The sequence below is a fragment of the Lindgomyces ingoldianus genome (assembly GCF_010093535.1).
Source record: "Lindgomyces ingoldianus strain ATCC 200398 unplaced genomic scaffold BDR25scaffold_3, whole genome shotgun sequence".
NCBI lineage: Eukaryota > Fungi > Ascomycota > Dothideomycetes > Pleosporales > Lindgomycetaceae > Lindgomyces > Lindgomyces ingoldianus.
Genome location: NW_022985164.1, coordinates 1191708 through 1218347, shown reverse-complemented (window position 1 = coordinate 1218347; position 26640 = coordinate 1191708). Strand labels below are relative to the sequence as shown.

At 51.7% G+C, this 26640-nt stretch overlaps 9 protein-coding genes across 9 annotated transcripts; 6 read left to right on the top strand and 3 right to left on the bottom strand.

The window, feature by feature from the left end:
• The first annotated feature begins 295 nt into the window (after window positions 1–295).
• On the top strand, window positions 296–2842 carry BDR25DRAFT_300444 (acid phosphatase/Vanadium-dependent haloperoxidase). The gene is made up of 6 exons (XM_033689375.1): window positions 296–668; window positions 721–747; window positions 815–1149; window positions 1204–1252; window positions 1305–1429; window positions 1478–2842. Exons 1-6 carry the CDS (start codon window positions 595–597, stop codon window positions 2398–2400), a joined length of 1533 nt encoding a protein of 510 aa, XP_033553283.1. The 5' UTR covers window positions 296–594; the 3' UTR covers window positions 2401–2842.
• A 185-nt stretch (window positions 2843–3027) lies between these two features.
• Window positions 3028–10899, top strand: BDR25DRAFT_331242 (DUF221-domain-containing protein). Its single transcript, XM_033692613.1, has 7 exons — window positions 3028–5511; window positions 5545–6895; window positions 7455–7527; window positions 7970–8121; window positions 8169–9373; window positions 9426–9824; window positions 9877–10899. The coding sequence occupies exons 1-7, from the start codon at window positions 3234–3236 to the stop codon at window positions 10668–10670; spliced, it is 6252 nt and encodes a 2083-aa protein (XP_033553282.1). The 5' UTR covers window positions 3028–3233; the 3' UTR covers window positions 10671–10899.
• Window positions 10900–12101: 1202 nt separating this feature from the next.
• BDR25DRAFT_210891 (uncharacterized protein) lies at window positions 12102–12771 on the bottom strand (the record flags this gene model as incomplete). The annotated part of the gene is made up of 2 exons (XM_033684668.1): window positions 12102–12288; window positions 12344–12771. The coding sequence occupies 2 exons, from the start codon at window positions 12769–12771 to the stop codon at window positions 12102–12104; spliced, it is 615 nt and encodes a 204-aa protein (XP_033553281.1).
• Window positions 12772–13135: 364 nt separating this feature from the next.
• Window positions 13136–14395, top strand: BDR25DRAFT_66025 (uncharacterized protein). Its single transcript, XM_033698888.1, has 2 exons — window positions 13136–13551; window positions 13746–14395. Exons 1-2 carry the CDS (start codon window positions 13244–13246, stop codon window positions 14206–14208), a joined length of 771 nt encoding a protein of 256 aa, XP_033553280.1. The 5' UTR covers window positions 13136–13243; the 3' UTR covers window positions 14209–14395.
• On the top strand, window positions 14147–18103 carry BDR25DRAFT_339446 (uncharacterized protein). The gene is made up of 3 exons (XM_033693388.1): window positions 14147–15173; window positions 15218–16688; window positions 16887–18103. Exons 1-3 carry the CDS (start codon window positions 14583–14585, stop codon window positions 17657–17659), a joined length of 2835 nt encoding a protein of 944 aa, XP_033553279.1. The 5' UTR covers window positions 14147–14582; the 3' UTR covers window positions 17660–18103.
• BDR25DRAFT_277550 (ribosomal protein S8) lies at window positions 18054–19234 on the bottom strand. The gene is made up of 2 exons (XM_033687621.1): window positions 19083–19234; window positions 18054–19031 (listed from the first exon to the last, which is right to left on the bottom strand). The coding sequence occupies exon 2, from the start codon at window positions 18877–18879 to the stop codon at window positions 18271–18273; it is 609 nt and encodes a 202-aa protein (XP_033553278.1). The 5' UTR covers window positions 18880–19031; window positions 19083–19234; the 3' UTR covers window positions 18054–18270.
• Window positions 19235–19356: 122 nt separating this feature from the next.
• Window positions 19357–21271, top strand: BDR25DRAFT_277547 (uncharacterized protein). Its single transcript, XM_033687620.1, has 3 exons — window positions 19357–19621; window positions 19674–19840; window positions 19906–21271. The coding sequence occupies exons 1-3, from the start codon at window positions 19584–19586 to the stop codon at window positions 21168–21170; spliced, it is 1470 nt and encodes a 489-aa protein (XP_033553277.1). The 5' UTR covers window positions 19357–19583; the 3' UTR covers window positions 21171–21271.
• Window positions 21272–21865: 594 nt separating this feature from the next.
• BDR25DRAFT_65990 (uncharacterized protein) lies at window positions 21866–23636 on the top strand. The gene is made up of 2 exons (XM_033698887.1): window positions 21866–22118; window positions 22220–23636. The coding sequence occupies exons 1-2, from the start codon at window positions 22035–22037 to the stop codon at window positions 23402–23404; spliced, it is 1269 nt and encodes a 422-aa protein (XP_033553276.1). The 5' UTR covers window positions 21866–22034; the 3' UTR covers window positions 23405–23636.
• BDR25DRAFT_349535 (uncharacterized protein) lies at window positions 23471–26250 on the bottom strand (the record flags this gene model as incomplete). Its single annotated transcript, XM_033694564.1, has 18 exons — window positions 23471–23483; window positions 23530–23692; window positions 23737–23831; window positions 23890–24054; window positions 24095–24113; window positions 24170–24243; window positions 24302–24364; window positions 24396–24517; window positions 24563–24712; window positions 24778–24910; window positions 24977–25096; window positions 25159–25205; window positions 25285–25407; window positions 25440–25503; window positions 25538–25683; window positions 25715–25987; window positions 26046–26124; window positions 26213–26250. The coding sequence occupies 18 exons, from the start codon at window positions 26248–26250 to the stop codon at window positions 23471–23473; spliced, it is 1887 nt and encodes a 628-aa protein (XP_033553275.1).
• Window positions 26251–26640: the final 390 nt, after the last annotated feature.

Below are 26640 nucleotides of genomic sequence, written 5' to 3'. Positions count from 1 at the left end.
TGGACTAGTGCGAAACGTGCGCCACATGGTTTTAGCCTGTCCAGGCGACATGCCGCGTCAGTCCAGGGTCTGGAGGAAACAAATTGTTCTGCATCGGACGCCACGCATCGCATGTTGTTGCGCCGGCGAGTTGGATTGTCGTCATAGATGGCCTCGATTCGCTCGACTGTTGTGGTGTTCTTGGACGAAACCGGCATGACGATGCGTGAGCACCGCCAAGGACAATGCTAGGCGCTAGCCTAGGCTTGGTGGACCGTGGCTGAGCGTTCGATGTGGAAGCTGACAGGCGATTGACCTGCACTCTACGGCCTCCCTCTTCGCTGGGGAGCTGATGGGAAGAAGCCGACTACAAAGACACCCAGTTGACCTGACTAGTTTTTCGTCTCTTTTTGCATTGTGCGTCTCTCCGCGAGGGCCGCCTGTTTTGAACCCTTAGAAGCTCGACCAACGAAACAATCACATCCCGCAGCTGCTTGGCGGCCGCGTGCGACTTGCCTTCTCTTCGCTGTGCATACTATTTGCGCTAGAAAAGTAGCCCATTTGAGCCTCAGGACTGTTCTTCCTTGTCGGTGTAGCTGGATGCGGTAATTCGGAATGGACAACTACAAACTCCCTGATCGCCTGAGTGCTTTCTCCAAGAAGAAACTCCCCAAGACGGTCATCCTCTCGTACGTAGATGCGCAACCATTCTAAGAGACGTAGAGATGCTAATACGCGCAGATACATACTCGACTATGTCATAATTCTGTAGGAAACCCCCGGCACACGACCTCCTTCCCAAACTCGGACCCCAGCTAACGAATACGCACTGCAGCGTCCTCATCGTAACCTTCTATGCCCTTGATGCCGTCGAGCCCTTCCACCAACCCTTTTCCCTACAGAACTATACTCTCCACTACCCATATGCCGTGCACGAACGAATACCTGTCCCTGAGCTAGTCATTATCGCGGTTGCTGCGCCCGCAGGCATCATCGCCATATATACTTTGGTCATCGATGGAATCTTCTCACACTCCAAGTCGATGCCATTGGAAGGAGGGCGAAGGAGACGGCTCACTGGCAGATACAGGTTCAAGGATAGGTTATGGGAGTTGAACTGCGGTATTTTGGGCTTGGGGTTGAGTGTTTGCGCCGCATTTACAATTACTGGTACGTGGCCAAAGCGGTGTGCCGTGAGACCCATGATGCTAATAGTGATTTTAGGAGCTCTAAAGAATGCGATTGGGAAGCCACGACCTGATCTCATCTCTCGGTAGGCCCCCACATGCGCCGCAGGAGAGAGACAAATGACTAACAGTTTCCAGGTGTCAGGTGCCAGGAAACTACACCGAGGATCCGCTCAAACTATCTACCCATGATATCTGCACTCAAGAAAACAACGCCATTCTGAAAGACGGGTTCAGAAGCTTCCCTTCAGGACACAGTAGCAGTACATCACCCTGCCTCCATTTGAGCAAGACTATGCTAACATTTCTAGCTGCCTTTGCGGGCCTTTACTATCTCTCCCTCTACCTCGCCGCAAAAATGCACGTTCTGGATTCCAAGGGAGAAGTCTGGAAGGCATTCATTGTCATGATTCCAACGCTGGCTGCCGCCCTCGTCGCTGGCTCCCGCATCATGGATGCCCGCCACCACCCTTTCGACGTTCTCTCAGGTAGCTTTCTCGGCATTCTTGTAGCCTGGGGTTCATATAGGCAGTACTTCCCGCCTGTGACGGAGACCTGGCACAAAGGCCGCGCCTTTCCGATCCGCAGCTGGGGACGCGGTCCAATGGGACCCCCGCGACCAGTCATTCAACTTGAGGAGGATGTGCAGCCCCTAAGGCCAGTACGAGCACCCACTGATGAAGAAGTGGGCTCTGCATCGGGCTTCTCCTCGCAAACAGTGGTTGGGGATGGGCTTAATGAGCATGGGGGCAATGTCTTCCGTGAACAGATCTCGGCTTCACAGCGGCAGAGGCAGCAGCAGAATGATCAATATCCTGGAGGTCCTTCGTCACAATACAGCATGCAGAGAGGCGACAACCTAGGTTCAACGACATCAACAAAGGCTTCCAAATACCAAGCCCAAATGCGCGCAACAAACCCTTTCGCCAATGAGGCAGCAAGCCATCACGACTCTTACGACTACTCATCCTCAGAAGACGAAGAAAATTACGAACTTCAACAGACATACACCCTCTCAGCACCTCAAAGCGGAGCTGCATATAACCCGGTAGCCGGAACCTTTACGGATACGGGATACCACCCCCCAGCCGGAATGACTCCGAACCCTAGCCCACCGCCGCCAGGCAATGCCGCTGGTGCTCCAGCGCATCTTCCTCCGACTGGAGACATTGTCGACTTGAATAGGGAGGCGGCGCCAGCTGTTCCACCACATGCTGCGGGCACTACATCTTAAACTGCACCTTTGGTGGCGGTTCCAGGAAGCTTAAAAGAATTCCACACTGAAAGCGACGATGAGGTTTGTTATAACCGACAAGTCGCTTTCTTCCCGAAATGAAGGACATGGAAGTTTGTATCTTCGATCTCCAAGTAGGGTCTCCTTTGAGGCATTCTCCGCCTCTCACAAGCGGAAGAAGTTTGACAGGTGCATCTCATGACGCAGTTTTGATATGATAGAGATTGGAGAAAAGAGCGAAATTGGGTGGGGGGTACAAATGTCCTGGAATTGATTAGGGTTGTGTGGAGCCTGGCGCCATTGGAATGGTAGCTACTACACCTTCGTGCAACAACCCATGTTTTCGTTTTATATGTTCGAAATTCTTTCCATGCGCCTTGTTGAGGATGCTCAGTGTTTAGCGATGCAAACAGCGCTGGGATAGAAGTTTAATGCTGACTTGTCTAAAATGTGGGGTGTGCACACCTTGCTTACTGTGACGCAATGCTCACAGTCGCCTGCTTCCACGATGGCAAAGACGCGCCAGCAATGGTGTTGAGGAGCGTCCGTGCAGCCGAGGCTTCGCGCTAGTGATGCTATGCATGCCGGCTGGGGTTTGTGACATCGATGCTTGACTGAAAACAATGTCCTCCTTCTACCGCCGCAATTGACCAGCTTGCTCCTTTCACTTGTCCACGCTTCCCCACGTTCTTATTCTCTCGTCGACCAGCCTTCGCTTCGCTACATTCCCCCCTAACGCTGTCATTCACTGTCCGCGTTCGCTCACAGCGACGATCCACCCGCGACCATGCACCTCGAAGCTCGACAAAGGTAACAATACCAGACGCCAGAATATGTCAGGCCCCTCCAGCGAGGGCCGGCCTTCAGTATCTTCCGAACCGTCGGCTACATCTTCGCATACTCTAGGCGTGAGGTTCTCAGGCAGTTACGGAAATAATGGACAAGGGAGCTCAGCGCAGAGGCCGAGCCTCGCTGGCTCAAGGAACAGTAGCGGCTCAGGACAAAGCGCGCAGGGGCCTGTATCCAGACACGTGGGAGCAGATCTCGAGGCTGAGTCTTTAGAAGGGCAGGACTTCGCGCATCGCAGACATCGGAGCAGAAGGTCTGGTGGCTTTCTGTTGGATCCGACATTTCCCACAGGCCCGAGGAGCCGAGACCGGCATCATACCGATGTCCGTGGAGGAGATCCAAAAGGAAAGCGCAATGTGCATCCCGTCCATGGGGTTGATAGCAGTGGACACCAAGAGCGAATCGGAGTAGGGAACCGGGGCCCGTCGAACACCTCGCCCTTGTCCCAAGGTGTTGTTATGGGGGATCGAGGTGCTGCAGAAGACCGGACCAGGACCGATTCTGCGAATGGACAAGGGCATGGCAGTGGGGAGCTCCGCATTGCGAAAAACAGGAACAGTGTCCATGAATTCATTTCTGCTACCAACGGAACGGACTCCAGCGAAGGACAACCGCGTGTGGCAATAGACCCAAACCAAATCGTTCATATGGCCCTGAATCTTAGCGAAAGCCGGAGACGAAACTTGAGCGCTGGTCAACTAATAGCCCCTCCGAATCCAGGCTCAACTCGAGTGGCTTCTGTTGCAATTCCACCGGGTGGGAGCTTCCGAAACTATGGGGCTGGCGGTAGTCTAAGGCAGTATCTCAACGAACAGCGGCGGGTATCCCGAAATATTTCCCCGAGTGCAGGACGAAACTCTCCTTCCGCTTTACGCCACCTCTCCACCTCTATGCCTCGTAGTGCTTCCATGTCCTTTTACGGACAGCCATTCAGCCCCTCAGAAAGTACGCTTGCCCGAAGAGATAAAGCTCGGGCATATATCGAACTGAGAGTCGAGTACCTTCGGTTACTGGAGTACTTGCCGCCGCTGAAGCCCGATGCAACCGCTCCCGGAAATTTTATCGTTTCCGCTACCAATATGCCCGGCAGTCCGCATGCGCAACTCACACGGACGCCGTCGCATGCGGGTAGCAAGTACGAACTTGGCCGTGTGTACAATCCACTCCAGTACATTCGAAATCGAAGGAGCAGAGCTCGAGAAAGGAAAGCACTACACCATGACCCAGAAGAGTTCTTGGACATAGACAAAGTCCGAGATTGGGTGGACAAGGTGGAACATGAATCTCAGCGTCCAGGCTATCGCCAACAGGACGGCGTCATATTGCCCCTATATCACAACGAACACCACCAGAAGAAAAATGGTCCCAGCAAGCCTCCGAGACCAAGGATGGGCTGGGTTGTTCACTCTGAAGAGCTTCTCGCTGATGCACACTGGCTCGAGCAAGAGGATAACAAGATCTTAATCGAGGACCATCATGGTCGCAAGATATTCCCTCCCAAGGAACCACCTCGACAAGACTTCCTTCAACCGCGTGCAAGCAAGGAATATCCTGAGAAGAGAAGGAGAAGTTGGGTTGAAGGCCTGCCTCGTCTGTCTGCCGAGCTTGGGACCGGGGACGAGAGTGACCCTACCAGCGAGCGCGGTCGCAAACGGAGGCTCCTTCCAGCCTTCCGATCAGAGAGCCCAAAGCACAAAAAACATGGTTGGCGGGCTTCAAGACCTCAGTCTGGGAGCTTCACCGATTCCTCTGACTCTGAATCGGGTTCACAGAAGCGTGGGTCTAGGAAACCGCGTTGCGTGATAGACATAAACAACAACACGGGTCCGCTTGAACTACGCATGAAGGAGATGATAGAGAAAGAAGCAGAAGAGGCTAAGATGAATCATTCTAACGTCGTGTCGCCCGATACGCCGAACAAGTGGGGTGAGGGCTATCCCGATATTGTGAACAGTAACACTGCGCGAGAATCTTTGGAAATGGCGGAGATACCCAATGGGAGTGCCCTAATGGATGCTGCGGTTAATCTGAAACTTCCCCTAAACACAAGGCGAACGGAAGTTCTGTTTTCTGACTCTGCAAGAGAGCCGAGATCCTCATTTGAAGATCTTGATACTACAGCTCCGAACACGCCCATCTACTCCAACCTTTCCCCTTACATTGGAGCTGACCTTTCTCCTCCTCCAAGCAGGGCCGGATCGGTTTCAAAGAAACCAAAACGCAGCAAACTGGACATATTTCGTTCCGACGAGAGCACGAAAGGTCACAGGCTTGAGCCGGACTCGGCCGGGACAGATAAAAAACGCGGTTCTCGACAGGCAAGCGAGGAGGTCGCAGAAGGTAATGCCTTCGGAAGCGCAATATTCTCAGCTCCTGGTGCGGTAAAAAATCTTCTGGCGCACAGGAAAAATGACAGTGTTAGTAGTCTAAACAGCCCAGAAGGAGCTCAAAGAAAGGACAAGGATGCAAAGGATCCCGGCTCTGCTGTAAACAGGTTTTTCAAAGGGGTCAAGAGCGAGGGGTCCAAGGTCGGGGGGTTCATCTTCAGAAGAGATCGTCCAGTTGAGTATACCGACTCAGAGTCCGAATTAAGTCATCCTCCTGTTGATGAATCGGATACGGGTGAGGATTCAGCTAAACCGAAACACAAACTTCGTCCATCGTTTGCGCGCAATAACACGGGTACCACAATTGGGAGCATGGCATCTCAGAACAATAGCCGCTACCATCTTGAGCTACCCTCATTCCGCTCTTCTAATCAGCCCGACATAGACAAAGCATATGCAACTGACTCACAGCTATCGGATCACATCACTCGTCAAACACGAGACCGGGCGAATAACCGCTCTCCACGGTTTGATAGGCTTGCTCCTCCGCGTATTGACCTTCGATCTATATCAACAAATTCTTCCCCCGGCCCATCCCGACCACGTTCACCTGGTGCAGGTCGAGAGCGACTCAACAGAACCCTTGAGCGTCCTGGAGGAGTTGGGCGAGGAGGCCTCCCATTCACACCCCTTGCAAACCCGAAGATATTAGATCATCCCAGCCGACAAAGTAGCACCTCTCGACCTACACTCGAAGGCAAACGTCACTGGAGCATTACCGATGAAAGTGGCAATACACTTCATCGCAAAGTATCCACCACTGGTAACACGATCACCCAGGCTGATATTGCTCGCGTTCGGGCCCTGTTCCTTTGCTCTGGGATTAAGGCAAGGGAGATTTTTCGACGAGCTCAAGAAAAGCGGACTTGCAAACCACCAGCCTTCCTCATTCGCGCAGCAAGGGTTGCAAATGCGGAGTTGATCCCGATTCCGAGGAAGGAAGAACATGTTTTAGCAGCACGCATGCTCACCAGAACTCTTGAAGCTTCAACTCAAGCCTTGCACAGCTCTGCCGACGAATTCCGCAGTTCCAGCGTACCAAATCTTATATCTACCATCAGGGACTTGAGATTTCGAGTCGAATCAGAACTCTTTCCAAGGGTTCGCAGTAGTGGAGACGAAGCTGTTAGAATTACAAACGATGTTTCAGGAACAGCGCCGCTAGCAGTGAAACAAGTGAGCGATGAGATAGAGAGAATGATCCGTATGAGGAGGCGAAGAATGAGATGGGTTAGGAGAGTTGGTTGGGTGCTAGTGGAGTGGACGCTCGTGGGCGTAATGTGGTGGTTGTGGCTTATCGTGGTCATTTCAGGCATGGTTCGTCGCGTGTTTGGCGCAGGCTGGAATATTTTGAGATGGCTGCTTTGGATTTAGAATGAAGGATCTGGTCTTCGGGTGAATGTTTTCCTAGTTCGTGGCTGGGATTGGGATTGGGATTTCAGCACGGCGTTTCTATTTTATAAGGGAATTGATACCACGGGAATCATCATCGGCAAGAGATTGGGCTCGGGCACACATACGTTTCTAGCATTGCGATAATATGTTCAACCAAACTGCACCCTGTGGTCAAGAATACATTCAAAATCGACACCTTCAAAATCTTTAAATGAAGGTGCTTCTCGAGAGCGAGACATGCTGTCGAGATTTCGAGAAACGTGCCACGCACGCGCCACTCCATCGACGTCATCGCCTACACATCGGACAGTGAACCATAAGCCACCGCGTTTCACGCTCAAGGCATCAGTCGTTGCGTTCTCACAATCCCGCCAATCCTTCACAAGTTCTTCTTATTCATGTCAAATATGACGTTACGCTAAGCCGCTTGTTTCAAGACTCCGTTCGCTCCTTCGAGGCACAGAATCATGCTCCATTGCCCCCAACTTCGCACTGTGTCCTCCTTTACCATAACGCTTATTGCAATGGCTTTTCAGAACATTTTCGGCGTAGGGGCGATGGGCAATGAGGGGTTTAGTGCCTGGGATGAGGAGAAGAAGGTAAGCTTGTCATGATTCCACGCATATTATTCCCGACAGTTGTGTCCTTCCATGACTGCTTTGCATCATGCCTTATCCCGACCACCCTTCTTTCAATAATTTATTGCGTATTAGCACATACGACCAAACAAGGCAAGATTATAGCTTAGAACCGAAATTTGCATCCTCCAGGCCAGCAAGAGGGTTCACATATCAACTCAATTTTAATCATGTTCTATGGTATGCGATACATGTGGTACCCTTCCGAGTTCCTATTTCTCAATGTCATTCCCCCATGGTGTCAGGTTCCTGTTGAAAGGCTCACCATTATAGGCCTTACTAACAGCATCTTTCATGAAGCCCAATGGATCGGCTTCCCTAGCTTCGATTGTGTCAGCCTTCGTACCAACATGGGTTACAGCAATGGTGTTTATTGCAATATTCTGCGCTGTCAGACATCGGTACCCTAAAATTTATGCACCACGGACTTACATTGGGACGATATCAAAAAAGTAGGTCATCAATCGTAAGACCACTGATTCAATGCTAATGATTACAGAGATCACACGCCGTCAGCAAGCCGCTCGTACTTCGATTGGATCCACACATTGCGAGTGGTACCCGATAAGTTCACACTCTATCACGTTTCACTTGATGCCTATCTCTTCCTCCGGTTTCTGAGGACTGCCATCTTCATTTGTGTTGTCGGCTGTTGTATAACATGGCCGGTTTTGATGCCAATTAATGCTACCGGAGGAGGCACATCAACCGAGCTAGACAAGATTTCTATTGGAAATGTTACCATAAGGAAGCGCCTCTATGCACATGCCGTAATTGCGTGGGTCTTCTTCGCATTTGTCATGTTCACGGTCGCCCGAGAGCGGCTTTGGCTCATTGGGCTTCGACAAGCCTGGAGCCTTTCGAAATCGAATGCGAAGAGGCTGTCGTCTCGCACCGTCCTCTTCCTCTCAGCACCGAAGGAGGCTCTGGAGGAGAAGAATCTTCAGCGCTACTTTAGCGATGATGCAGTTAGATGCTGGCCTGCAACTAAAGGTGGGGCACTGGAATCTCTAGTTAGCGATAGAAATGCGCAAGTGAAGCAGCTTGAGGATGCGGAGATGACGCTAATACGGAGGGCCAACAAGAAGGGAAGGAAGGGCAGGAGAAATAATGATGATCGGAATGGGAACTACACAACGTATGCCGATCTTCCTGATCCCTTGAAAAAGTCCTCGAGGCCAACACATTGGCTCAAGACACCACCCGAAGTGGGAAAGAGGGTCGACAGTATTGAATGGCTGCGAGGGCAAATTAAAGAGAAAGAGTCCGATATACAGAAGACAAGAGAATCATACAAGATCCCAGAGAGCCATGGCGCAGCAGCCGTCTTCGTCGAGTTTGGCACTCAAGCCGCTGCCCAGAGAGCCTGTCAACAAATTGCGTCTGCAAAGCTACTGACTTTGGATCCGAGATACATTGGAACAATGCCTAACGAAATCATCTGGGAGAACTTGACAATACCACCTGCTCGCCGCATATCCCAAGAAGGAATAGCCACAGGTTTGGTGATTGCAACCATCCTCTTCTGGTCCATCCCTGTCGCATTTGTCGCCGCAATTTCCAACGTTACTTATCTTGCGGAGAATTACCAGTGGCTCAACTTCTTGAAAACCCTTCCAAAATCGGTTCAGGGGCTGTTGACGGGTCTTGTACCTCCCTTGCTCACGAGTTTACTGAGTAAATATGTGCCGAGTATCTTTAGATGTAGGTTTTCTCTCTCAAGTTACATAGCACAGCAATTTATAACGGCACACAGACGTGTTCAAATCCTTTGGCGAACCCACAACCACCTCGGCAGAGCTCAAAGTCCAAAAATGGTACTATGTGTTCCAAGTCACGCAAGTCTTCCTAGTAACCACACTATCATCCGGCGCTGCAGCCGTCGTTTCCCAGATCGCCCAAAATCCGACCTCTGTCCCCGCCCTGCTAGCTAAGAATCTGCCTACGGCATCGAATTTCTACCTGACGTATTTTATCGTTCAAGGCATTACTAGCTCATCGGACAATCTACTGAACTACTCAGATCTTCTACAATACTTGTTCTTCGACTTCTTTGTTGACAAGACTCCGAGAGATAAGTACAACAGGTATACGAGTTTGAGGGGAATTGCTTGGGGCAAGGTGTTTCCTAAGTATACCAACTTTGCCATCATTGGTAGGTCACTATCTCTCTGGGTTCGAATGGGATTCTTACTAACTTGACGTAGCTATTGCGTATTCCTGTATTGCTCCTCTCGTTCTAGGTTTCGCAGCAGCCGGTCTCATAATGTTCTACATCAGCTACCGCTACATGCTCCTCTTCACTATCCAACCGAAGGTCGACACCAAAGGCCACTCTTACGCTCTCGCACTCCAGCAAATTCTCACAGGCATATATCTCGCAGAACTCTGTCTGATTGGCCTCTTCGGGATCCGCAAAGCAACAGGACCGTCCATCATGATCGCCGTTCTCTTCATCACTACCGTAATATATAATGCAGCGATGAACCGCTACCTAATGCCGCTCGAGAAATACCTCCCGGCAGATCTGGCCGCAGAGCCCGAAGACGACTCTGACCAAACCCCGCTTCTCTCGTCCGCAGAACAAGGCGAAGCCCCCCACTCCTCAGAATCCCATATCCAGCGCCTAGGCACCCAAGCACGTGTCCCACCCAAAGTCCTCGGCCCCATTGCGCGTTTCTTCGAACCTCATATTTTTGCCTCCCATCGTGCTATGTCGGTTTGGCTTAAAGATGGAGATTTCGATAAGGATGACGTGCCCGAGTATAAGGAAGGGGATTTGAAAAAGGTGTATCTGAACCCGGTGTTTACGAGTCAAACGCCTTTGATTTGGTTGGCGAGGGATGAGATGGGGGTTAGTGAGAATGAAGTTAAGGAGTGTGAGGAGGGAGGTCTAAAAACGAGTGATCAGGGGGCTTGGGTGGATGGGAAGGGGACGGTGAAGTGGAGCGTGGAGGATTTTTCGGGGATTCCTATTTTCAAGGAAGGTATCAGATGGTAAAGCCTTATCTTCACGGAGAAAGAAGCTTGTAAAAGGGTATTTGCAAGCCTTAAGAGACTGGTTTTAGGGTTGGTGGTGTTTCGAACCCAGGGGTCAAGGGCAAATAAATCGGAGGAATGAATGGGTGCAATGATAACAAATAACACTCCACACATCCAGGATGTTAATTCAGAACACTGAGCATGGCGAGGGCAGGTTCGATCTATCTAGCCTCTTGCTCGAAGTAGGGAGAACTTAAAAGGGTGCTAATTTCTGTCTTAATCAGATCCTTGTCATGCCTCATTCTCTATTACATGTACCACCATAAGGTATAGTGGAGCCGATGTGCAGATTGCCGCTTTTTCTCCACTCTCCAGCTCGAGCAATACCCACCCTAAAACGCCTGCATGCATAGGTATGGATTTGGCTCCTCAGGTGCCAGTCGATTTGGCGCAGCTGACCAACATCAAGGCTGGCTGGAATATGTAGCCCGGTACCTCGTCTGATCATGCGGCATCCATAACACATGCACACTCCATCGCATTCGCTTCCCGTTCAGTCAAGCTGGTTCCCCCAAATCGTCGATTCCTCCGACCATGCAGGTTCGAGATCAAATGTAACCCAACCCTGTCCGTCCTGTCCTGCATTGCCTTGTTGTTGCGCTAGGCAGGGAGTCTCCACCCGGTAGTTCCAATTCATGGCCTATCTCAAATGTTCCTGTGCCATTGCGAGAAATAAAATAGAAGACATGTAGTCGAAAGTAGGTTTCGCAGCTTTGAAAACAATTAGCTAATTAGCGTGGGGATGGTGGAGCCCGGCCCGTAATCCTCTGCACCTACCTAGCTGTGCCTACCCGTTTGTTCGGAAAGATGAAGATCGTCGGTGGCTTCTCTGGGGAGTGAAGAGTGCTGGTGTACATTAAGATAAGGGCTTTTCCGGGCGCCTGGTAAGGAGAGAGTGGCAGCCTTGTCAAAGGTTAGTGGTGACAGGTTTAGGGAGCGGTAACTACAAATGCTGCGTATGGAAAAGAGTCAATTGAAGGCTTCGCGGCAAAAAATGTTTAAAAATGAGATATTCGTTTGATTTGACTCGTCGGGTATTGAGCTCTCTCCCAAGAAAATACAAAAAAGCCCACAGAGCTGCAATAAGCTAAAAGACAATGGTCGTCAAGTCGTGTCGTCAGTGCGCTTCTTCCACATGGGGTAGTAGATGCGCACGCCTCTAAGGAGTGATAATGCCTAAGGAAATTCGTCCACACTATTCACAAGATTTTGAGTTCCTGTCCAGGCTTGGCCCTTGTCGACCGCAAAAACCAGCCCGGATCCATTTCCCATACCAGCCTCGCCCAAACCCACCCAACCCCAGCCCTAAAGTCGGCCCCAATCCCTTCTGTACATATGTTACACTGCCTTCTAGGTCCCTCTAAGTCCCTCTAAGTCCTTCTGAGTCCTTCTAGACCACGTAGTGATCTCGTCGGCTGCTGTGATGCGAGTGTCGCGGGCTACGCGAGCGGTGGCTGCGGTGCCCATGACGAGAAACGTGGGTTGTCTCGCGCTTGACGACAACGCGGTCGCGGTCGCCGTAGTGTCGGTGGACGAGGAGAGCCAGCAGGAATGTCAGGAAGAAAAAGATGCAGTTCCTAGATATGTCGTTAGTTCTCTCTTGCGCAATCAATTGCTCCAACTCAGACTTACATGATACCAAACGCAAAGCTAGCCTTTAGCATAGCGCAGTTCTTCTCCACATGGGGCGAGTAGATGTTGCCCGTTATCGCCAGGACCCCAAGATTGAAAAAGTAGCTGTCGCGCGTGAAGTGGGTGCAATCCGCGTTTGAAATGCCGCGCAGCTCATAGACACCGCCAATGAAGGCACCGACGAAGAGCAGGTCCACGAATGCGACGAAGCCGGCAGAGTGCTTTGCACGAGAATATAGAAACAGCGTGCCGACCGCCCATGCCGCTCCAAGGACAGACACGATGAAAAGGACGAGAATCGAGTTTGGCGTTAGAGAATTGAGCGCCGTGTAGGCATGGACAAAGTATGCAAGCATGCCCAGGGCCGGAATCAGGGTTATGATTTCCATGAACCGCCAGAAGGTAAATGAGAAGCCGGAGAAGGTCATGATGGAGGCTGGGGAGCTGTCCCTAATGGGCGATGGTGGGAAAGAGCCGCGCTGCTTGCCGTGTTGACAGGTTGCTGAACCACGGGTGCTGTGCCGGGCTGGGAAGAGAGATCGGGCGGCTGACGGCAGGTCAGGGACGGTGGAATAGCCTCTTTTTAAATTCTTGTTCGAGGATGAAGCTGCTGTTTTCGGGCCGTTGGTGTGTTGTTGTGAAGATAGGTGACGTATTGCAAGTTGCAGAAACCTAGGATACATGGGTGGGGTATATACGATGGCGGGGAGAGGCTGGGTGCCGAATTGGTGTGGCTGGGAAACTCACCACCTGGCAAAAGAACGAAACATAAGAAGCGAAGCAAGCGAGAGGGATTTGATGAAACTAGAAGTCTGCACGAGGCGGAACCGTGCCTTGCGACAGGCCTGTCCCTGCAATGACATTCACTCTGACAGCTATTGACGGTCGGTCGTTCCTGCCATGGATCTGTTTGGTGGACGGCGGGAAGCAAGCGCAACTGACCAACTCAGCAAGCGCAACGGATGCCTCAGGCAATCCTCCTCTTTGTGTGCCCTGCCCTCTTCTCGCCACCATTCTCGACCATTCCGCAATGGTCGAGTCAAGAGACCTTCTTGCGACACTTCCCTCGGTCGGAGTTGGGTTGTCCGCCAGTCGACCGTTGCTCAGCTCATGCCCTCCCAGGGCTTTGGGCTGCGGACCTTTGGGACCCATCGATCTCGCGAACTGTTGCATCCCTCACGCTGGGCAATCTATCCATGCCTAGAAAGGTAACTCCCCGGCCTCTGTTGCTCAGAGCGGCCCTGTCCGTCACTGCTCTTCTCCTTTCGACTGCAGCGCTTCCATATGTCCTTGTTGTGCCCGCTGTGCCGCATCCGTGAACTCATCTCCTCCCCCCCCCCCCCAACGGCGCTCCTTTTCTTCCATAATTGACTTGGAGAAATTGCGTGCTGACGCCCAGCAGACTGGCACTTAGGAGGGTCGCAGACAACATCTTCCACACAGGCTTATCGCCGGGTGAGACTGGAGGCTCCCGCATTGTTCTCGCCGTTCTGCCTCTGCCTGTGGCGTCTGGATATTGGCCCAGGCATGGGGTTGTTTGCCAGTCAAGCCGACTTCCACTTCATCCTCCTCAGCTAGCTCACCGGTTCCCTATTGGCTGCTACTGCTCCTCCAGCTTTGCTCTGCCTGCAAATGGGCTCGTCGTGGCTGCAGCGGAGGCACTCGCTTCATGGGTAATTGTCTCCTGTGCCGTACGAGAAGACAAGGTTTCTTATCGAGACCGGAACTCCTCCGCAGAGTCCCATGGCGGACGGCCATTCAAAAGCCTTGTCACTATGCTTTCCCTGTGGGACGCACTGCATGCAAGGGTCCATAAAAATAAACCCATATATCCTACTTCATCCTACACCATCTCACACAGCTGAGCACCATCTTCTGTCCTCTCCTTGAAAGTGTTTTCGCGCCCGCGACTGTCCCTCCTTCTTTCCCCCCGCGCCAGCGCCATCCGTTACTCTCCGCAAGCCTCGTCCCACCCCAACATTGCTCAATTCTTCAGCCGCAGCCTTCGATGCAGCCTGACTGACCTATCCCCGTCGCAAGGCAGGCAGTCATGTACTTTTGAGCACCCACCTGCTTCCTGCATTCAACATCCAGCACATCACGCTGATCACCCCCATCGTCCGCCTAACAATTTCCGCGAATCCTTTGTTTTCCTGCTCGAAGTCCGTCATTTGCTTCTGCCACACTTGTCACAACACTACCCCTCGTCTATGAACCCGTAAAGTCGCGAAAATTAATAATGTCTGCTCGCGGAGCACGATCCCGCAAGGCCGTCGCAAAAGATATCGAAAAGAAGGAAAAGAAAGCTGCATCAAACAAGAAGCCCGTTGAATCGATCCGAAGACCCCACGACGCGTTCACTGATTGGCGTCCCACGCTGAACCGAAGTGGGAGGGACACGAGCACGGGCATCCCGTCAAGGTCGATAACCATATCCAGCGATGCCAGCCGTGCGACTTCGAGAAGCAGCTCGACGCATGCCAGTAGTGGCAGACCTCGTTTAAATACCATCGATTCCCAAGACTCACTCGACTTCAAGGCGTTTCATAGACCGATGACCTCGCAAAGTGGTTCAGCATCTATCTCCGAGAGTTCCACCCAAGGGAAGGAGAAGACCAAGTACGACGCTAATCGAAAGGGATCCAAAGCACCTAGGGGAAGAGGTGGGGGTGTCCCGGTAAAGAAGACTGTTGTTAGCTCTCCCCCGCCTCCCTTATTCAGAAACGAATCGAGTGCTTCACATGTTCCTACAAACCACAAGACATGGCAGAACTTCCGCATTTGGGAAGGCGGCGAGTCTGGGCTCCGTCCATATGGTGGTTTTGAATATGTATGTTCGTACAATTGCTCGAGTGATATAGCTAACCTCTATAGGACGAGCATATGCAGAGTGGCAATGTACTAATTTATTTCACAGAAGAGCAAGTATCTGAGGATCGGCCAGTTCCTCAGATACGGGCAGATCTAGAAACACTTGAGAAGTCGGGTTCAACATGGTTGAGCAACGCTCTACTGTATGGCAGGATCGACGACAATGAGGATGAATGGACGCTTCCGGGTAGTCCTGAATCGTCTGTCGGCCCAAGTCAGTTCCCTGGCGCTGGACAAGGACAGCGAAGGATGCTCGGCCCAACATCGCCAGGAGGGAGATCTCCGCCACCATTCAATATCGACCAAGCCTACTACAGAGGGACAATGTCCGAAACTTCATCAAGGAACCCGTCTTATTACCCTCCAGGGAGTGGTTTAGCGGGCCATTTATCACCCCCACCCTCTAATCGCCCCAACGAAACGACGCCTACTCATGAACTATGGTTTACAGCTCCTGCTCATCTTCGAACTCCTCAAGCACAACGGCTACACCATGTCGCTGTCCGGAATTTCATTGCTATGTTGCATAATAAACCCATTGTCGGTGCGGATCTATTCGAGATGTTGTCAACACTGCAGCCAGAGATACAAGTCATGTATGATCTGGATCACACTGAACAGTCTAGAACAACCCCACGAGAAAGGAGTGTTCAAATGATCACTCAATACCTCACTAGTCATGGGCTAGATGATATGCGAAATAGTATCAAGCTTGCTCTTGGACTCCTGGCATGGTCTGAACAAGAGAGTGTGAAATGGCGCCAAGGATACCTTGAGAGCTTTGTCCACCTTGCCGGCATCATGTCTCCTCAGATCGAAGATCTCCCAGACTTCAAGAGACTCTCGATTGTAACTAGGAGGAATCTCGGGATTGCTGCCAAAACATTGCAATTACAGATTCTGGAAACTGAGGAGAAACTGGCCACATTCGATTTTGCCGACTTGTGGGAAGACACACCAAAAGCGATCGGAGGAGCCGTCTATCAAAATTACAATGGCTTCCGTGCCTTTTTGGTCGACTACTACACTAAGATATACGGAAACTGGCCTCCAAATCAAGGGAAGAGCTGGTTGAACCGAAAAATGGTGTTAGGCCTGCAGGAAGACTTTGGCTCCCTCTATGACTATCTAGTCAATCGAGACGTCATATGGGACTCCCGGGAGGAACGTCCAGGCAAGAAATGGAAATTAGTGAACCGGTGTACCGAAGACTTCTCCCCCGATTTCCCAGATCTTGCTCTCACAGATATGCTTGTGTCGTTCGATAACAGGCATGGGTATCTCCATATTCCGCATCCATATCCGCTTTTGCCTAGAGAGGTGCCGCAAATCAAGTCGCCGCAGAAGAGGAGTTTCTTTAGTGGGCTGAAGAAATCGAAGGTCGATACTAAGAAGGATGAGAAGGCGCATCTGCAGCTTTCCATTGTGTTTAGCGACGCGACTAATATTGAGAAATTGGATGTTTCTTTCAACGGTGAGTACAGTTTCATCCTCATCCTTGGCATTACACATATTGGCACCTATCCCAAGACATTTATCCATAGAGGGATTGATCGCCTAGACCTACTGCTAGAATCAGGGACAATATCAACAGGATGCCAACTTCTGTCCTAAACTACCCCTATCATGCTCCACGTTGGACGATAAAATGCAGCACTGATAATAGCTACAGGAAGCACTCTTATCGACCAATTCGAACGCTTCGAACTCAGCGCTGACCTCAAATCTGTCACGCCCCGCGAAGCTCGCCTCGGTCGCTGGGTCCTGCTCTACGGCATCCTGCAAGTGCTTTCTGAACTCTCCGTGGATATCCAGGGCCTCAAATGGACTGAGGGGGTCCGCTACTTCCTCTGCACCGATCTCAAGAGATGCCCCGATTGGGTGACAAACGGGCAAGCGGAGTACATGGAGGCCTCACAACAACGGAGTTGGTGCTGGCAGCGCTCTTGGGATCCTACGCCTATTGCAGGCGCGCCGGTTGAGCTCGAGGGGTCATGCGTTCCTGTTGGTGCTGAGATTGACGGCGGTGGCAGTGGTACCATGCGAAGCGAGGATGCACAAAGTCTCGACGGCACCACGATGCTCAACAATGACATCCGCCGCATTAGCGAGAAGATCGATGACATGGGTCGAATGAGACAATACGAACGACGCATTGAAAATGAGAAGATCAAGCAGGAAGAATTTGGGAAAACGAAACGGGATCAATCGTACCGTCTTACGGAGAGTGACTTTGTGGACAGGCCATTAGTACCATCTAGGAGCCCTCTCAGGAGCCCTGCAAGCCCCGCAAGCCCACACGTGTATGGAAACTACCAGCCCATGAGTCCGCATGCTATGAGTCCCCAGGCCATGAGCCCACATGCACTGAGTCCCCAGGGTTACGTTCCGCAGACTTTGAGCAACCGGGTGTACTATCAGGAGGATAAGCCAGGGTGGGCTTGAGCATTCGCCTTTTATTTCTTTTCTTGAATTGTGTGTTAACACTTTGCTTGATACCCTTTGGCGCTATTTGGATCACATTTTCTCAGGGTGGTACGGAAAAGTTGGATTGAGGGCGCGCGTATGTGAATATACAGGGTTATGCGAGGATGTCATATTCCTTCCGGAGGCTTTGTGTTGGGGTGGAGTCTACAGTTGGGTAGTCCGTGTGAGTCGTAGCGCTAACCGCCCGGATCGTTTCATGGTACAGCAAAGCCTTCTTCGCCTCGAAGTTTACCCTACTTAGCTAAGTACTCGGGTTCGTAACGGGATCTGCTGGAGTCCTTCGGTGTTTTTCCACTGTCAAGGATGTCTGGAACTCGATGAAATCTTTTTATTTTATTTCATGCGGCGTCATGTATCTGGAAGCTGGTTAGGGAGGTGAATGGCTAGCACCTAAACATACATGAATATCCCAACAGACCCTCTCCATGGTCGCATCTGTAGGCGCCATCCTCCTCGTGTTGTTACATGTCTCCGTCCAACGCCGTAATCATGCACCGGGCGATGCATACGCAAACCCATTTTGTACAATGAACTTTGACAGTCCATCCAAAACCAACTACTCACTGCCCCTACGAAACCCTACACAGCACCATCCCACCAACCCTCCTCTCTACGCACTCCCTCGCTTCCAAAATCCCCCTATCCGTCGTCACAAACATACATTCCCCGGGACTTGTCAAGCCCTTTACAAACCCGGCCTGCCGCGTCCTAGTGATCTTGCCCAAATCCTCGCTGTTTAACCATATCCTCCTCGTCGGTTTGCTAATCAGCCGCATGTGCTTCAACACCGGCTCGTTATTCCAGTACTTCAACCCCAGCCACAATCTCCGCCGCGCTGGATTCTGCGGGACGTGGACTTCGTAGACTTGTTCTTTGCCGAGGGGTGAGGGGTGAGGTGAGGATTTTTCTGCTTCCGGTGGCGGATACGCGTTCCAGGGCTCCTCAGCGAGCGTGTTGGCCATTTTTTCCAGCTCCTCGGGCGCGGACTGCGATTGCAGGAGGAACGGTTTTGGGGGCGCGGTACCGCCAAGAGTGACGGAGGAGAGGAAGCCTTCTTTTTGGAGACCGAGCATGAGGTTTACGTGCAGCTTAGATACAGGGATGGAGGTTAAGCCGAGCCGCGCTTTGGAGGCGTTTTGAAGATGCGAACAAACGTGCGCGAGGTTGACGAGGGACATGTCGGGCGGGTGTGGTGGCCCCGAAGGGCTTGTGCTGGGGAGGGGAATGCGGGTGGGAGGGACGGTTTTTCGTTACAAGTGCATCCGAAGTAAGTAATTGAGGCTGCAGGGAAGATGATGCGGGTTATAGCGGGCGTCAATCGGGTGTTGGTCTGGCGGGATTGGTAGCTGTGGTGGATGAACGTGGAAAGAACCAAGCTTACAGGGAAACCCTTATCTGTAAATCCGGCCTGATAGCTTTTGAGGCCTTGTCGAGTAGCGATCAAATGCCCTTCAATTGCCTTCTGATTTGGAGTGAACAGAAGTCTAGCGATGCTTGCTGGTTGATTTCAAGATAATAGCGAGTCCCCGCTAGGAAAAATTGGAGATGGAGCATCGGAGGTCCGGCCGCACGGGGATCTGGTCGTCACGAGGCGAGGCATGCTGGTTTGGCGCCCAGAAAGTCATGGGCGCTTCTGCGTCTTGAAATAGAAGCCCACACAACTCATGTGTTGGTCTGGCTGGCGCGATTATATATCCCGTTGATCTCCTCGTTAATGTTCTTTTTGATGGCTGCTAACGACAGCCTGTTAATATAACAGTGCCTTTTCCTCTCCCCTCTGCGTGTGGAGTTCTTTGTTGCGGCTGAGATAGCTAACCTAGGTCTGTCGACGCACCAACTGCTTTCCAGCCTGCCTTCGTTCTGCAGGTAATTGTAGAGCATCATGCCTCCGTTGCAAGGAGAGGTGTCTCTGTTGACACTGCAAGTTCCCCTTTTAATTTGAAAGGGAAGGCTTATTCTAACGTTTCAGCAGCTTCGCCGATATTCATTACTACTTTAGCCCACCCTCCAGCAGCCCCCCGCACCATCGCTTTGATAAGGGTTCCTATGTCTACCTGTACCACAATCCTCTACATCAGAGGGGAAGGGTAGAGATTGCAAACCATGCTGGAACGCCACATCAGGACGCTTTTGCTGGCAGTAAGTCCTCCTCAGTGCTAGCCATCTCAGTCTGGTGCTCTGAGCTAACCTCGGCCAACGCGTAGACCTAGATACTGTCAAGATAGAACAGACCTACAAGCATCCTTGCCTATTCACTATCACGATCGATACCTTTCGGAGCAAGGGAGGAAGCGCGGCGTCGAGTCCGCAGCAAGACATGTCTCAGTGGCACCTCCCCGCGCACGATCCAAGAAACGAGGGGAAATACATGTACCGGTTGCATACCGTGGATATCTATTTCTGGACGCCCGACGATGCTACCATGTTTCTCGACTCTCTGAGGAGATTTACTCAACCACACCAGCTCGCTATTGTGGCCAACCCGACTCCTGCTCACTCGGAACACAAGTCGGACATGCTGAATCCTGTAGTCGCAAAGCTGGAGAAGGCAGCTATATCACATTCAAGTCGAAGCCCAAGTATCAGTACAACGCAATCGTTCCCAGGTCCTCCGACGGCTCCTGCACCTACGTCCAGCCCTCCGGTTGCGGATGCATCTGTCAACTACACGCCAATGGCCTATAACCCCGCGGCGCCGGCTGCCCCCGAACCCGTGGCCCATCGTGAGAAGACACCGCCTCCACCCGACGCCGCTGACGGTACGGGGCTGGGCACAGCAGCCATGAACGATCAACATGCTTCACAGTATGGGAATCCGCTGCAAAGCTCTTTTGCACCGCAGTCGACAGCTGGCCAGCCGTATATCCCTGGACCTCCATCACGAACGCAAACATTCTCAGGCCCGCCCACACCTGGCATCCAGCGGACGAATACAACTGGTTCTCTCCCGCCTCCACCGCCGCAGAGTCCTCCTCAAGCACAACAGTATCCTCAGTCTTTTGCACCCCCGCCAACTGCCCCTCCACCAAGCCAATATGACCAGAACGGTCCACCTCAGCCTGGCATACAGCGACACTCCACGATGCCTGTACCTCAGTACGCAAATTACCCCCATTCGCCTGGTTATCCTCCTGTCCAGTCTCCCGGGGTTCCTGGAACGGCCGGACACCCGATGCCATCGCCGGGCTACGCTCCACAGCCGTACCAACCTCTTGCTTCTCCTGGACATCCGCCACCAGGCGGCTATACACAGTATAAGTACGGAAGCACGACGCAACAGGCACCAGGGACAGATCCATATAATCCCATGCACCAGCAATTGTACAAGCCCACTGAGGACGAAGCCAGCGTTGCTGCGCACGGCGGGGAGCCTCCACAGGGGCAACGCAACTCGAACATCGGGAAGCGAGCAGAGAAAGTGGAGAAGGGCGTTGGCCGCTTTTTGAAGAAGCTCGATAAGAAGTTTTAAAATTCTTTGTCTATACACACTGTCGCAAATATGTAACTTAAAATGCCGCCTTGGAATTCGGAGGGACGGTCATGGATTAATGAAAGAACTATTGTAGCTCGAATCGCAAGATATACCCTTTCCTGCCAATTAGGATGTAGGATGCCTTGTCCATTGGTGAATTCATGCATATTGATCGTCGAGGCCGGAGCCAGTCACATGGATGCATTAGCGGCCCCCAAAAATAGACGGCAAGCGACATAGGATGACAGATGCCACTGCTGACATTGAGGCGGCTGATGATGAGCGAAAAGCGGACGAGCAGATAGAATGGAGAGCAACAACGCACTCGCCGATAAAAGCACATGTGGACCGGGGCTTCGCGGGAAAAGTCAGCAACTGAAGAGATTTAGGGTGATTGTTGCGGAGCAGGGCTGGGGTTCTCTCTCATGTCAGCCACTTTTTCTTTCCAAGTTTCGGGGGGGGGCCATTCAGGATGTGCCGCAGCCCTGCTTGATGAGCCACGCCAAGAGCGAGAGCAGTTAGGGCAACAGACAAGCAGGCACCTCAGCCCCAACCATCATTCTCCAGACTTTCCTGAGAGCTCTCGCCATTCGCCTTGAGTGTTTAAACCGTGGATCATTGCCCTGCTCCGCGCAGTCTCCCAGCTACCCACCACCGCGAGCCGAACACGGCATTGATATTTCCACACGGTGACGCCCAGGGCCGCGACGACGCACGAATACGGTCCCACTAACACCCGCCGGAGCTACTTCTGACCTCATTGCACCTCTCCCTCGCTCCTTCTTTTCCTACTACGTTCCGCAGGCACGACCCAACGCGAGGCGGCGGAAGGTGCATGGTGACAGGCAATCGCTCGGCGCAATGCGGCTTCCCGTGCTGGACGCAAGGGGAGGAGGCCGAGTGCTGGAGAAAAGAGACTCCAAAAACAACAAGGCCCTCGTCGTTGTACGTACCTCCCACTCGTTAGACACAACAAAAAGCAACACAACTTCCCGCGTACCCTTGTATCACAAAAACTGTTGGTTGACCATGAGGCCTTTGCACAGGTTGCGGTAATCGTCATTGCGATATTTGTGATCTTAGTAATAACCTACCTTGTCACGCTCAAATTCCGCAATAAAACCCGCGCTTCTGCTTCCTCGTCTCGGTCTCCAAACGGCAAGCTCCCGAGTCTGTTCAGCTGGCAGAACTGGCGCAAACGACCCCGACGAAACGACTATTCAACCTCGCTCCAGGACAATGAGCTCGATCGGAGCAGCACGCGCGATCGCGAGATGTCGGGCGCGCTGGACCCTGAGAGACAGAGTGTGAATGCCAACGGCGTGGATCGCAATACTTCTGTTAGGAGTGTCATGACGTTACCTGCGTACTCGCCCGCGGCGAGGGAGAATGAGAGGATTCTGGGCAGGGAGGGCGAGAGGGGTGGGATTGATACTGTGGTTGAGTTTCCCGAGACGCAGGATGATGAGGAGGCCAGGAGGGAGGATGAGATGGAGAGCCTGTACCAGATCCGCCTTGCAAGACGGGCCGAGGCTAGGGAACGGGAGGAGAGGAGGCAAGCGAGGAGAGAGGCGCGAGAGAGAGGGGACATGGAAGCTCTGGCTGAGATAAGAAGGAGAGCAGAGGCCGCCGCTGAAGAGTCGATATCCCAGGTTCTGATTGCCGAGCATCAATCCACAAACCGTGACCGGCGTGTGTCCAGCGTCCAGTATGGCGATCTTGGTCTGGCTCGACATGACGGCACGCGATTGCGGGCAAACTCGAGCGAAAGCGACAACAGACCCCTTCTTGATTCCGCAGCCTCCATCAGCGGCCAAAGCCAGCGCAGCAGGGGTCTCAGCAACAACACACTGCACTCTCACTACCGCGGCCCTTCCGCTTCCTCAGTCCTTTCGATATCCACCCGTGCCTCGGACGAATTCGAGTTCCCGGACCCCGTCCATCGATCCCGGAGCAATGACACCGCAACCGATGACTTTGAAGTCGTATCCCTATCACACCCGCGCTCAAGGTCCGCAAGCCGAGTAGCAACTCCCATCCCTGCCCCAAGCATCGAAGTACCACATGAAGACGCCCCGGCCTACGAGGACCCTCCGAACTACGAAAGCCCCGTACGCACCCGTGCGCCTCAACTTCCATCCCTAGAACGACTACCCAGTATCCAGGTGACGACGGAGCTGACGCCTGTCGACGGTCGGGGATCTAGTGGAAATTCTCCTTTGTCTCGGTAACTTGATACCCGAGCGTAACACACTGTGTTAATATTGGACAGACCTCCTTCTCCTCCCCCCTTTCATTTAACTCCTGAGACTATTTTGGATCTGCAATCGCGACTTATATATGGGATGAGACTCACGAAGTTACGTACGGCCGGGGAGGAGCCTGGATCGCTCTTCTCTTCACGACGGAAACTCCGAATATAGGCGTCATTGGGCGTTTAACCTTCGTTATGGTTGGATATCTTTTTAACTTTTCCATATAATCAGGACGTGTCGCACAACTTGGCCCAATAATGTTGGCTTAGCATATATGGCAGTTTATCTTTTTGGCATTTTGGCATCACTGTTTAGTACCCCTTTCAATTGGTCTGACCAATCCCTGAGAGTGTATGGAGTAGATATTTGACCGGTTTGGGCGATGGAAATGGCAACTGAGTGTCTAGAAATTGTTTGCTCTTTCTAGTAGACTTGCTACTTACCTGCTTTTTAGCATCAACCCTGTAAACACCATATCCACACGCCATTGATTTCCTTCTTCCAACACGAACTTAAATTCGAATTTGGACCTGGTCTTAGGAGCCAGCAGGGTTGCAAGGTCCATGTGAGCGTATTTTAGCATATCATTGTATTCCACAGAACATAATCCCACTCTCTTAAAAACTCTCGTTCGAATTCAAGAAATTGTTAAGAGAATTCTAGCACTGCTCTAAATCAGATCCTTCTCATTTCCACCTCGACCCCTCATTCCCTTTCTGTTAGTTGGTAGAACCCGCACACGACAGATTCTTCGTTCAGAGAGGGTGTTTTTATTGCAGCTCCTCATCGTTCTGAGAGGAATTGTGCGAGCATTCCTACAGCGCAGTTCGGTTGGCGGCGTTGAATTAAGTATTCTTATTCCATGCAATCCACCTCCAGCTACCCAGCCTGCCCGCTTCCCCCAAATCTGGCATGGCCAGGGTCGTTCCTGCGAGACTTGAGGTTGCGTACAGCTGTTAGGCACTACTTCCTTGAACAAGAAGGAGCAGATGCATGCGCGGCTACGTCAAGGTATAATCTATCTTGATATTTCTTCCCGAGGTTACATCCGCGACAACAGACGCAGAATACGTCCTTAGTGTCCTTGAACTCGTAGTCATTGCAATATCCACGCTTCTTCAACTTTCCTTAGACTCTCCATTTACGGGTTATTGCTTTTCCCTGGCCTTTTTTGGGAAGGGGGCGGTCGTATGATGTGAAACTTTTGGGAGCCCCAAGTTCATGAGGAACTGGATTGGTTGCTAAAGGAGTGTACCTAAGGGTCAAGATATGCAAAGGAGTGAGCTAAGCGGCATGGTGCTAAGGTTGGCAGCAGTGGCTGGTGAATACGAGCACGTGGTGCTGCAAACATATGAGCTGTGCATACGATAGAACGGCAGCAAGGAACTGGTGGTCACTGCTCTATAATCGCCTCCTTCAGCACCGTTTCCTTCGTGAATTTGTCGGATGTTTTCCTTTCCTTCGGCTTTGGGAGGGGCTAGACTACGTATGAAAGGGCAGCAAAGCTCTTGAAGATGTTTCCTTATATATACTTCCTGCCAGGCTCACACGACTTCCTGCCTCATCGTGGACGGCCTCTCATCTTGTCGAACGGCGTGAACCACGTACGATGGAGAGTAATTCGAGGAACGAAAGCCAGAGCTAGATTTAGGGATATTCACACCCATCCTGCCGCATCATGACTTCGAAAAACACCATCTTCAGAACATCTTATTCTCTACAACTATAACCGAGTCTTGAACCCCATCTTCAATTCAACTCCTTCGCTCACTCTCATCTCAACCCCATCCATCCACCTACTAAAGCCCACACCCTCCCTATACGCCCCCGCAACCCTAGCCTCCACTGCCTGGGACGCCTCCTGTCAGTGAATAGGGGTTTATTTGATTGAATTGGATGGCGTAGACGACATCTCCGGCCTCTTCAGCGGCTTCTGGGACAACGTGAAGCACTTTTCTGTCTGTCGATATCCCAGTTGCCTGGGCTGTAGCGGCAGCAATAGATCCCCGACTAGCATCTCACTGGAGGGGAAAGCCGTAATGGCAGCATGACCAATGTAGCATGGCCCAAGGCTACTAGTAGTCGCTTCAGGTCCATTGATTGCGATACATAGGGTGAAATGAGATGGGATGGGATGGGATGGGATGGGATGAGATAGGATGATATGAGAGAGTTTGGAGGCGCGTTAAGAAGGAGAAATTGTATGATGGAAAAGCAGGGTAGTAGCGACACCACACTTTATTACGTACATGAATCTAATCAGATTCCTTTGGTGGAGTCTTGCACACTGGCTGTATCCCTTGTTTGAACGTTTTGCATGATGTGTAATGGGGACTTTTGGAGATTGTTACTATTCTCTGGTTTTTTGGTTGGTCTTTTCAAGGCTGAGAATTTAAGGATGCGTCGAGATAGAGAGAAGGATATGGTGTACTGGGAGGATGGCTCAATGTGTAACATAGATATTTGCAAGGGAGGCGACAGAGAGAGGAAGAGGAGGTAAGGGGGGAAAAAAGGAAGAGAGGGTATCGTGTGGTCAATTACCGTAAAACATAGCATACGCTGTGAGCAAAGACGTGAGCTATCTCCCTTTAGACATTCCATTCAACGTCTCCATTACCATCAAATATTCGCTGGCATCCGTTACTAGTTTGCGGAGTTCGTCGGTAGGAAGGAGTGAGACAAAGGAGGTCTCATAGCTTTGTAATGTGAGATAGCAAATATTAAGCTTGAGCAAAGCATGAGCGAGAGAAAAGTAACCACAACATAGTTAGCGGTAAATGCTACTAGTGCGTATATTTATCCATGGACTGGTTGTGGTGCATGGTCGAAGGCCTAAGCTAAGGCCTAGGAGGATTGAGGGTGTATAAGGAGAGTTAAGAGGGACCTAGAAGCGATTATGAAAGAGAGAACTAGCGGATGTTGGTAGCCGCTGAGGTGCTTAAAGGGGAGGAAAAGATACATTCGAATTCTCTGCTGGTCTCCCCTACAACTCTTGTGAAAATTGGCAACGCGGCAAGCTTTGCTCCTCATTGCGTCTCATATTTTCACCTAGCCTTGCTTCTTACTCATTGCACGTCCACTATTCACCCAACGGTACAGCTCCTGCTCGTTGCACCTTGGCCAATTGCTCTGCTTTACTACTCATTGCACCTCAGCCTTTTACCTCGCTTTGTCAATTCCAGGGGAAACTTGGGTCGTGGAATATCACCCAT

What these genes read in the sequence shown, in the direction of transcription:
- BDR25DRAFT_65990 (XM_033698887.1), top strand. Translation starts at nt 22,035, where the DNA reads ATGCGGCTTCCCGTGCTGGACGCAAGGGGAGGAGGCCGAGTGCTGGAG. An exon ending in ACAACAAGGCCCTCGTCGTT is followed by an intron (nt 22,119 to 22,219) that starts GTACGTACCTCC and finishes GCCTTTGCACAG; the next exon opens with GTTGCGGTAATCGTCATTGC.
- BDR25DRAFT_277550 (XM_033687621.1), bottom strand. Translation starts at nt 18,879, where the DNA reads ATGTCCCTCGTCAACCTCGCGCACGTTTGTTCGCATCTTCAAAACGCC.
- BDR25DRAFT_277547 (XM_033687620.1), top strand. Translation starts at nt 19,584, where the DNA reads ATGCCTCCGTTGCAAGGAGAGGTGTCTCTGTTGACACT. An exon ending in GAGGTGTCTCTGTTGACACT is followed by an intron (nt 19,622 to 19,673) that starts GCAAGTTCCCCT and finishes ACGTTTCAGCAG; the next exon opens with CTTCGCCGATATTCATTACT. An exon ending in TCAGGACGCTTTTGCTGGCA is followed by an intron (nt 19,841 to 19,905) that starts GTAAGTCCTCCT and finishes GCCAACGCGTAG; the next exon opens with ACCTAGATACTGTCAAGATA.
- BDR25DRAFT_331242 (XM_033692613.1), top strand. Translation starts at nt 3,234, where the DNA reads ATGTCAGGCCCCTCCAGCGAGGGCCGGCCTTCAGTATCTTCCGAACCG. An exon ending in TTCCGACGAGAGCACGAAAG is followed by an intron (nt 5,512 to 5,544) that starts GTCACAGGCTTG and finishes CGGCCGGGACAG; the next exon opens with ATAAAAAACGCGGTTCTCGA. An exon ending in TGCCCCCAACTTCGCACTGT is followed by an intron (nt 7,528 to 7,969) that starts GTCCTCCTTTAC and finishes TCTTTCATGAAG; the next exon opens with CCCAATGGATCGGCTTCCCT.
- BDR25DRAFT_300444 (XM_033689375.1), top strand. Translation starts at nt 595, where the DNA reads ATGGACAACTACAAACTCCCTGATCGCCTGAGTGCTTTCTCCAAGAAG. An exon ending in CGCCGCATTTACAATTACTG is followed by an intron (nt 1,150 to 1,203) that starts GTACGTGGCCAA and finishes TAGTGATTTTAG; the next exon opens with GAGCTCTAAAGAATGCGATT. An exon ending in CGACCTGATCTCATCTCTCG is followed by an intron (nt 1,253 to 1,304) that starts GTAGGCCCCCAC and finishes AACAGTTTCCAG; the next exon opens with GTGTCAGGTGCCAGGAAACT.
- BDR25DRAFT_66025 (XM_033698888.1), top strand. Translation starts at nt 13,244, where the DNA reads ATGGATCTGTTTGGTGGACGGCGGGAAGCAAGCGCAACTGACCAACTC. An exon ending in ATCTATCCATGCCTAGAAAG is followed by an intron (nt 13,552 to 13,745) that starts GTAACTCCCCGG and finishes GACGCCCAGCAG; the next exon opens with ACTGGCACTTAGGAGGGTCG.
- BDR25DRAFT_339446 (XM_033693388.1), top strand. Translation starts at nt 14,583, where the DNA reads ATGTCTGCTCGCGGAGCACGATCCCGCAAGGCCGTCGCAAAAGATATC. An exon ending in CATATGGTGGTTTTGAATAT is followed by an intron (nt 15,174 to 15,217) that starts GTATGTTCGTAC and finishes TAACCTCTATAG; the next exon opens with GACGAGCATATGCAGAGTGG. An exon ending in ATTGGATGTTTCTTTCAACG is followed by an intron (nt 16,689 to 16,886) that starts GTGAGTACAGTT and finishes TAATAGCTACAG; the next exon opens with GAAGCACTCTTATCGACCAA.